We start from the raw sequence: 9,949 nt of genomic DNA on the forward strand, positions 1-9,949 counted from the left end.
TTTAAGCATTCTAAAGACTCTGTTTGGGGGAATCTAAGGGCCTTTATTCTGAGGCAGCCCCGGCGTCCCGTTGGACACGAAGAATTTATGTCCTGTGTACAGTCTAATGCACAGGCCCAGCGTGCGACAGCACAACTAGAGAGGTTGAAATGGGACACTTTGGAAGAAGTAGACAGAGAAAGTGTGAAATGGGATGCTTTCGGTTGAAGGAGTAGACAAAGTTCTAGAGAACTTGAAATGGGACACTTTGAGAGGAAGAAGCAGACAAAGTTATAGAGAATTTTATCCCATTTCAAGTTCTCTAGAACTTTGTCTGCTTCTTCCTCTCAAAGTGTCCCATTTCAAGTTCTCTAGAACTTTGTCTGCTTCTTTGCGAGGAAGAAGTAGACAAAGGTTTAGAGAACTTGAAATGGGATACTTTGTGAGGAAGAAGTAGACAAAGGTTTAGAGAACTTGAAATGGGATACTTTGCGAGGAAGAAGTAGACAAAGGTTTAGAGAACTTGAAATGGGACACTTCGAGAGGAAAAAGTAGACAAAGTTCTAGAGAACTTGAAATGGGACACTTCGAGAGAAAAAGTAAAGTTCTAGAGAACTTGAAATGGGACACTTTGAGAAGAAAAAGTAGACAAAGTTCTAGAGAACTTAAAATGGGATACTTTGCGAAGAAGAAGTAGACAAAGTTTTAGAGAACCTCTGTATTCTACTGTGGTCAAACCTTCTCACGTGGAATAATATCCTTGTGTCCAGTTCTGGGACAAACCATTCAAAAAGGAGATGGAGAAGATGATAGAAAGCCACCAAAAATGATTCCAAAGCTGTAAGAGGAGCAGCTGAGGGATCTGGGAATGTTTAGCTTGGAGAAGAGACGCTTTGGAGGATAAGCTATAGGAGCCATGTTCAAATATTTCAAAGGATGTCATATCAAGGAGGAGGCAAGCTTGCTTTCCGAGAACATAAACAAAAGAATGGGTCCAAATTGCAGGAAGAGTTTCCACCTCAAAATTAGGAAGAATGTTCTGATAATTCAGCAGTGCCCGCTCTCCTTCTTTGGAGGTCTGGAAGACCATCTTTTGGGAGGGCTTTGATTGGGTGTCCTTGCATAGCATACGGGAGTTGGGCTGGGTGGCCTTTGGGTTTCCTCCAGATCCTTCTCTGGAGGTCTGGAAGGCCATCTTTTGGGAGGGCTTTGATTGGGTTTCCTTGCATGGCATAAGGGAGTTGACCTGGGTGACCTTTGGGTTTCCTCCAGATCCTTCTCTGGAGGTCTGGTAGGCCATCTTTTGGGAGGGCTTTGATTGGGTGTCCTTGCATGGCATAAGGGAGTTGGCCTGGGTGGCCTTTGGGTTTCCCTCCAGATCCTTCTCTGGAGGTCTGGAAAGCCATCTTTTGGGAGGGCTTTGATTGGGTGTCCTTGCATGGCATAAGGGAGTTGGCCTGGGTGGCCTTTGGGTTTCCCTCCAGATCCTTCTCTGGAGGTCTGGAAAGCCATCTTTTGGGAGGGCTTTGATTGGGTGTCCTTGCATGGCACAAGGGAGTTGGGCTGGGTGGCCTTTACTGAAATGGACTTCACTCAAATGGAAGACACCAACTATCAGTGTTCCATTGCCTCCTCCATTGCCACCAAGACCAACCTTCTGTTAGCTCTCTTTTGTTGTTGTTAATGGGCAGCGACGTTACAGATTGCACAAGTGTTTGGGTGAAGAAAGCCTCACCCAGTTGGTGCATAAAGTCGGGTGTGTTGACAATTTCTGAATCGATAAGCAATCTCAAGAAGAACATCCTGGAGAAAGTGAAGCAGATACTTCACACTCTTCAACAGTGCTGCTTGCTGACATAGCCGGTCATTGCTTTCCGAAAAGGAGGAAATGGAGCTCCTTTCCATCATCTTGTGGTGGGCAGCAGGAATTATTGGGATCAGCTACCTCGTGATCCTTGCCTGGGCCATTGCTTATGACTTCGCCAAGACGAGGATAGACCCGGGCTTTGACCATCCGTGGAAACTCCGAGCGCTTCACTGGAACTTCATTATGCTGTTCACGACCGTAAGTTTGCCGTAATGACTGCGATATCGAAACTGGAGATTGCGGGAAAGTGAAAGACAGCTTTGAAACTCCTCCATGAATTGGTATTTCACTTTGAAAATTTTTGTTAACTGTTTCCTGACAAGTATAGATATTGGCGGGCATCCTTTCGTAAGCCAATTTACATTTATGTAATACTAGCTGTACGCGCCACGTGTTGCTGTGGCCAACCTTCCCTCCCTCTTTCTCTCCTTCCTTCCCTCTTTCCTTTCTTTCCTCTTTTTCTTTCCCTATCTCTCATCTTTCTTCCATCTCTACCTGTTTCTTTCCTCCCTTTCTTTGCTCTTTGGTTACATCCTTCCTTCCTTCCTTCCTTCCTTCCTTCCTTCCTTCCTTCCCTATCTTTTGTTCCTTCTCTCCTTCCTTCCCTCTCTTTTTCCTTTCACTTTTTTTATTTCCTTCTCTCCTTCCTTGCTTCTCTATCTTTCTTTCTTTCCCTCTTTCCCTCCCTGCTTCTCTCCTTCTTTCCTTCCCTTTTTCCCTCCTTCTCTCATTACTTCTTGACTGTCCCTTCCATTTAATATTGTATTTATATCTTAGAAAGAAGGAAAGGAAGGAAGGAAGGAGGGACAGGAAGGAAGGAAAATAAAGAAGGAGGGACAGGAAAGCAGGGAGGGAGGAAGGAAGGAAGAAGGAAGGAGGGAAAGAAAGGGGGAGAAGAAATGAGAGAGGGAAGGAAATGAAGGGGAAGGAAATGAAGAAAGGGAAAGGAGGAAAGGGAGGGAGGAAGGAAAAGAGGGAAAGGAAGAATGAAGGAAGGACAGGAAGGAAGGAAAAAGGAAGGGAGGGAGGAAAGAAGGGAAGGAAGGAAAAAAGAAGGCGGGACCGGAAGGGAGGGAGGGAGGGAGGAGAAGGAAGGAAGGAGGGAAAGAAAGGAGGTGAGGGAGGGAAAGAAGGAAAGGAAGGAGAAGGAAGGAAGAAAAGGAAAGGAAGGAAGGAAGGAAGGAAAGGGAGGAAAGAAGGGAAGGGAGGGAGAGAAGGAAGATCATTCAAGCACCGTGGACCTTCCTCACCTCCTCCCCCTCCCCCTGCTCCTCCCCCCTCCTCCCCTTCTTCCTTGCGTGGATGCTCCGTTGCTGCTGCCATTGCTGCTGCTTTCCCAACAGGGAAAGGAGGAGGAGGAGACTGCACTCCTGACATAGGAGGGAAAGAGAAGGGGCTGCATGCGGCAAGCCTCCACCTCCACTCCACTCGCTTGTGTGTGTGTGTGTGTGTGGCCGTGCACGTGCGCCTGGCTTTAATGGCCGGCTGTTTCCCCGCAAGGAGGAGGGGGGCGTGGCGATGGGTCTCTGTAGACATGTAGTTTCCCCTTAGTGGACATGCAGTTCAGAAGTCCTTTCTTCTTTTTGTTTTTGTTGGGGTTTTTTTGAGCGGAGAACATACATTGGGTTGTTAGGTGTCTTGTGTTCAAATTTGGTGTCAATTCCCCCAGTGGTTTTTGAGTTCTGATGGTAGCACAAACGAACATTACATTTTTATTTATATAGACTAGCTGTGGCTCAGTCTGGTGATCTGGAAAGCTTGCATCTTGGAAGTAGTGCATTTGGATCATCCTCCTCTCCTAAAGGGCCTGGTTTAGCGGATGCTGGGAGCTGTAGTCCAGAAGAGAATGTGGATATGCTGTTGTGTGTGTTGTTTGCCAGGGGAAGTAATTTTTGCGTATGCACTGCAGCGTCTTTTTGGGCTTTTTGTGTGTGGCTTTTTTGGATTTTTACGAGTGATGGTCACTCATTGGCCTGAGAGGTGTCTTGTGTCCAATTTTGGTGCCAGTGTTGATGTGGAGATTGTCTGGTTTGCCTACACTGGAACACGCAACATGGAACACGTCCTTTTTAGGGGTCCCTTTCAAATCTATGATACTATCTGTGTATGTGTGTGTGAATCATATATATCTATCTATATCTATGGCTGGATGGCTCTTTGTCAGGAGGGCTTTGATTATGTTTTCTTGCCCTGGTGAAGGGAGTTGGACTGGATGGCCTTAAGTATTTTCTGTTCGTTGTGAGAGTTCTGTGTGCCACGTTTGGTTCAATTCCATCCTTGGTGGAGTTCAGAATGCTCTTTGATTGTAGGTGAACTATAAATCTCAGTAACTACGACTCCCAAATGTCAAGGTCTATTTCCCCCAAACTCCATCTGTGTTCATTTTTGGACATATTGAGTATTCGTGTCAAGTTTGGTCCATATCCATCAGTGCTCTCCGGATGCTGGTGAACTACAACGCCCAAACTCAAGGTCAATGCCCACCAAACCCTTCCAGTATTTTCTGTTTGTCATGGGTGTCCTGTATGCCACGTTTGGTTCAATTCCATCACCCTGGATTCGAACCTGTGACCTTTTGGTCAGCAAGCTCAGCTGCTCAGCGGTTTAACCCACTGCGCCACCGGGGTGGACATTATTTCTTAGTCAAACATGTTATAAAACTTTATATAATTGCCATTTGCTATGCCTATCATTCTAGAGCAGGGGTCGGGAACCTTCGGCCCTCCAGGTGTGGTGGACTTCAACTCCCACAATTCCTTGAGGCTCGGCATTCGCCCCAAAGGCTTACCTTGGCCCAACGAGGTTTGTTTGGCTCTTTTTCATGGAGGACGGGCAGCAAAGGGGGAGAGACGCGCGTAACGTAGCTGTGCAGATGGCGAGGAAGGATGCGGAGCCCACAGACTGGCCTCGGAGGGAGAGAGCGGGCGGAAACCCCTGCGGGCAACGCGCCTCCTCGCCGCTTCGGCCCTTAGCAACCGCCCCGCATGGACCCCCTCCCTAGCTATAGCCACTTTGAACTGCAGGTCACATGTTACTAGCAAGGCTATTTCTAGTGCCACAGAACTTTCTTGTGCCCCTCTCCCCCAAAATGCATGGCAGGACACTACAGGGCCTGGCCATGCCCCTCTGTATAAGTGTGACATCCCCCCCCCCCATTTTGTCCAAGAGGACAACAACATTCCCTGTCTCTGTAAGCAGCACAGAGCCCTTTCCCTCCAGCCTTCGCCTTCCCTTTTCCCCGACAAGCTCTGCACGACGTCACTCAGCCGGCGTTGTTGCTAGGGAGGGGGTCCATGCGGGGCGGTTGCTAAGGGCCGAAGCGGCGAGGAGGCGCGTTGCCCGCAGGGGTTTCCGCCCGCTCCCTCCCTCCGAGGCCAGTCTGTGGGCTCCGCATCCTTCCTCGCCATCTGCACAGCTACGTTACGCTCGTCTCTCCCCCTTTGCTGCCCGTCCTCCATGAAAAAGAGCCAAACAAACCTCGTTGGGCCAAGGTAAGCCTTTGGGGCGAATGCCGAGCCTCAAGGAATTGTGGGAGTTGAAGTCCACCACACCTGGAGGGCCGAAGGTTCCCCATGCCTGTTCTAGAGTTATGAAAGAAATCAGGATTTTAAAATAAAAGAAATGGAATGGTAATGGAAATAAATAGTCTCATGAGCTGGGTAGATGCGGGGAACGCCGTGGATGTAGCGTACCTGGATTTCAGTAAGGCCTTCGACAAGGTCCCCCATGACCTTCTGGCAAGGGAACTAGTCCAATGTGGGCTAGGCAAAACTACGGTGAGGTGGATCTGTAATTGGTTAAGTGGATGAACACAGAGAGTGCTCACTAATGCTTCCTCTTCATCTTGGAAAGAAGTGACGAGTGCAGTGCCGCAGGGTTCCGTCCTGGGCCCGGTCCTGTTCAACATCTTTATTAATGACTGAGATGAAGGGTTAAGACACAAAAGAGACGTGCACAAGAAGTGGAAAAAGGGAGAAATCACCAAAGAAGAATTCAAACAAATAGCCACAAGCAGGGTTCTGTCCTGGGCCCGGTCCTGTTCAACATCTTTATTAATGACTTAGATGAAGGGCTAGAAGGCATGATCATCAAGTTTGCAGACGACACCAAATTGGGAGGGAGAGCCAATAGTCCAGAGGACAGGAGCAGAATTCAAAACGATCTTGACAGATTAGAGAGATGATTGGCCAAAACTAACAAAATGAAGTTCAACAGTGACAAATGCAAGATACTCCACTTTGGCAGAAAAAATGAAATGCAAAGATACAGAATGGGGGACAATGCCTGGCTCGAGAGCAGTACGTGTGAAAAAGATCTTGGAGTCCTCGTGGACAACAAGTTCAACATGAGCCAACAATGTGATGTGGCGGCAAAAAAAGCCAATGGGATTTTGGCCTGCATCAATAGGAGCCTAGTGTCTAGATCTAAGGAAGTCATGCTACCCCTCTATTCTGCTTTGGTTAGACCACATCTGGAATATTGTGTCCAATTCTGGGCACCACAATTCAAGAGAGATATTGACAAGCTGGAATGTGTCCAGAGGAGGGCGACTAAAATGATCAAGGGTCTGGAGAACAAGCCCTATGAGGAGCGGCTTAGGGAACTGGGCATGTTTAGCCTGAAGAAGAGAAGGCTGAGAGGAGATATGATAGCCATGTATAAATATGTGAGAGGAAGCCACAGGGAGGAGGGAGCAAGCTTGTTTTCTGCTTCCTTGGAGACTAGGACGCGGAACAATGGCTTCAAACTACAAGAGAGGAGATTCCATCTGAACATGAGGAAGAACTTCCTGACTGTGAGAGCCGTTCAGCAGTGGAACTCTCTGCCCCGGAGTGTGGTGGAGGCTCCTTCTTTGGAAGCTTTTAAGCAGAGGCTGGATGGCCATCTGTCAGGGGTGATTTGAATGCAATATTCCTGCTTCTTGGCAGGGGGTTGGACTGGATGGCCCATGAGGTCTCTTCCAACTCTTTGATTCTATGATTCTATGATTCTATGACAATAGAGATGCTGACATGCATTAAGTAATATTCATGAAGAAGAGGGTTGGATTGTTTCATCTCCCAGTTCTTGTGAAATCTCAAAGGGACACTCCTCCAGAATCAGATCTGTCATTGTTTACAACTCATGCATTGAATGAGCCAAACCAAGCAAACAAACCGGTTTCGGCGATGATATGGGCATAGTATCCTTCACTTTAGAGCACTTTGTATCCACAAGTGCTCCATTCAAGGAATGAAAACACAAGGCCAGGAATGGGAAATAAAGGCTTGTGCAGATGATATGCTGTGCACGTTAAGGGACCCAAACAAGGAGCATCTAATTTTTTTAAAATTATTCAATTTATGGGGGAAGAGAAAGAATGGTAGGGGAGGTATAGGAGTACTTTACTTGCTTACTTACTTACTTAAGTGATCCCTCGTAGTCCGAGGATGAAAGTCCTCCAAGTGTAGTGTCCTGGTGGTGGGTCTGTAGGTGACTGTGGAGCCCTATTCTTGACCTGCATCTTCTCCTGCAGTGAGGGCATCGGTTTCCAGGTGGAAGGTGGTCCCGGTCAGGGTTGGCTTGACATGCCTTCCTCTTGGCACGTTTCTCTCTTTCGCCCTCCATTCGTGCCTCTTCAAGTTCTGCAGCACTGCTGGTCACAGCAGATCTCCAACTGGAGCGCTCAAGGGCCAGGGCTTCCCAGTTGTCAGTGTCTATGCCAGAGTTTTTAAGGTTGGCTTTGAGCCCGTCTTTCAATCTCTTTTCCTGTCCTCCAACATTCCATTTTCCGTTCTTGATTTCGGAATAGAGAAACTGCTTTGGGAGATGGTGGTCGGACATCCGGACAACAGAGTCCAGCAGAGTTTATGGCGGAGGACCATCGCTTCAATGCTGGTGGTCTTTGCTTCTTCTTCCAGCACGCTGACATTTGTCCGCTTGTCTTCCCAAGAGATTTGCAGGATTTTCCAGAGGCAATGCTGATGGAATCATTCCAGGAGTTGAGTGTGACGTCTGTAGACAGTCCACATCTTGCAGGCATATGGCAGGGTTGGGAGGACAATAGCTTTATAAACAAGCCCCTTGGTCTCCCTATGGATGTCCCGGTCCTCAAACACTCTCTGCTTCATTTGGAAAAATGTTGCACTCGCAGAGCTCAGGTGGTGTTGTATTTCAGTGTCAATGTTGATGTCTGTAGACAGTCCATGTCTCGCAGACATATAGCAGGGTTGGGAAGACAATAACTTTATAAACAAGCACCTTGGTCTCTCTACGGGTGTCCCGGTCGTCAAACACTCTCTGCTTCATTTGGAAAAATGTTGCACTCGCAGAGCTCAGGCGGTGTTGCATTTCAGTGTCAATGTTGACATCCGTAGACAGTCCACATCTCGCAGGCATATAGCAGGGTTGGGAGGACAATAACTTTATAAACAAGCACCTTGGTCTCCCTACGGATGTCCTGGTCCTCAAACACTCTCTGCTTCATTTGGAAAAATGCTGCACTCGCAGAGCTCAGGCGGTGTGGTATTTCAGTGTCAATGTTGATGTCTGTAGACAGTCCCCGTCTCGCAGGCGTATAGCAGGGTTGGGAGGAGAATAACTTTATAAAGAAGCCCATTGGTCTCCCTACGGATGTCCTGGTCCTCAAACACTCTCTGCTTCATTTGGAAAAATGTTGCACTCGCAGAGCTCAGGCGGTGTTGTATTTCAGTGTCAATGTTGATGTCTGTAGACAGTCCATGTCTCGCAGACGTATAGCAGGGTTGGGAAGACAATAACTTTATAAACAAGCACCTTGGTCTCCCTATGGATGTCCTGGTCCTCAAACACTCTCTGCTTCATTCGTAAAAATGTTGCACTTGCAGAGCTCAAGTTGTGTTGTATTTCAGTGTCAATGTTGACGTCTGTAGACAGTCCACGTCTTGCAGGCGTATAGCAGGGTTGGGAGGACAATAACTTTATAAAGAAGCCCCTTGATCTCCCTACGGATGTCCCGGTCCTCAAACACTCTCTGGAAAAATGTTGCACTCGCAGAGCTCAGGCTGTGTTGAATTTCAGTGCCAATGTTGACTTTTGTGAAGAGGTGGTCCATGGAAATATCACATATTTATATGATAGCAATGATCCAAGCAACAAGACCCTTTTGGGTAGAAAGAGCCAAGGAAATGGGAAATTGAAAACGTGGTGTCTCTCAACTTTGCTACAACGTTGGAGAAAAAAAAACCCATGCCCTGCCATGTACTTGTAGAGATTGAGAAAAGATGTTTCTATTTCCGTTTGACTTCCTCTCTTTCCCCAAACAGGGGAAGATCTTGGAATGGCTGGGCGTCTGTAGTCAGGTGGTCTTCGTCCGCCTCATGACGGATCTCAGGAGGTTCAAGGTCCCTCCCAACCTCTACACCAAAGACATGGATTTCGACGGTGTCGCAGTCAGGATTTACCTCCATAAAACACCGGGCCTCGTCCGAAGGAAGGGATTCGTTTTCTTCCACGGAGGGGCTGGACTTGCCGGAAGCATCTGTAAGTGTGTAAGGTTGGAGCCCTATTGTTGTTTATGATATTATTGAGGAAATATCCCAGCCGAAGTTGACCACAGAGTCATACCAGAAGACCTGGGATTGAATGAATGGATTTTCTTTGCAGTTGACAAATCGTGATTTTGTTGATGTTGATTGTTTCCAAATGCTGGCTGAGATCTTTTGGCACGGCACCCAGTGTGCCCATGACCACTGGGACCATCTGGACTGGCTTATGCCAGAGCCTTTGCTTTATTATCATTACTAGCCGTCCCCTGCCATGCGTTGCTGTGGCCCACATGGCTTTTCTGTGTGGGAGTTTTGGGCTAATTCTAATGTTGGTGGGGTTCAGAATGCTCTGTGATTGTAGGTGAACTATAAATCCCAGCAACTACAAGATTCTATTTTCCCCAAACTCCACCAATGTTCACATTTGGGCATATTGAGTATTCGTGTAGAGTTTGGTCCAGATCCATCATTGTTTGAGTCCACAGAGATCTCTGGATGTAGGTGAACTACAACTCCAAAATCAAAGGACACTGCCCACCAAACCCTTCCAGTATTTTCTGTTGGTCATGGGAGAACTTTGTACCAAGTTTGGTTCAAT

General features: G+C 47.5%; 1 protein-coding gene across 2 annotated transcripts in view; it reads left to right on the forward strand.

The window, feature by feature from the left end:
* Positions 1 to 1,751: 1,751 nt before the first annotated feature.
* Positions 1,752 to 9,949, forward strand: part of LOC132764754 (arylacetamide deacetylase-like 3) — an 18,088-nt gene continuing 9,890 nt past the window's right edge. Inside the window, exons 1-2 of one of the 2 annotated variants that reach the window (XM_060758805.2) lie at positions 1,752 to 2,044; positions 9,130 to 9,346. In XM_060758805.2, coding sequence (XP_060614788.2) covers positions 1,868 to 2,044; positions 9,130 to 9,346 — 394 coding nt within the window. In that variant the 5' untranslated portion in view covers positions 1,752 to 1,867. Of the gene's footprint in view, positions 2,045 to 4,545; positions 5,338 to 9,129; positions 9,347 to 9,949 lie in introns of those variants that run through there. The other variant, XM_067472791.1, reaches the window with a different exon arrangement.

This window comes from Anolis sagrei, chromosome 13 (genome assembly GCF_037176765.1).
Source record: "Anolis sagrei isolate rAnoSag1 chromosome 13, rAnoSag1.mat, whole genome shotgun sequence".
NCBI lineage: Eukaryota > Metazoa > Chordata > Lepidosauria > Squamata > Dactyloidae > Anolis > Anolis sagrei.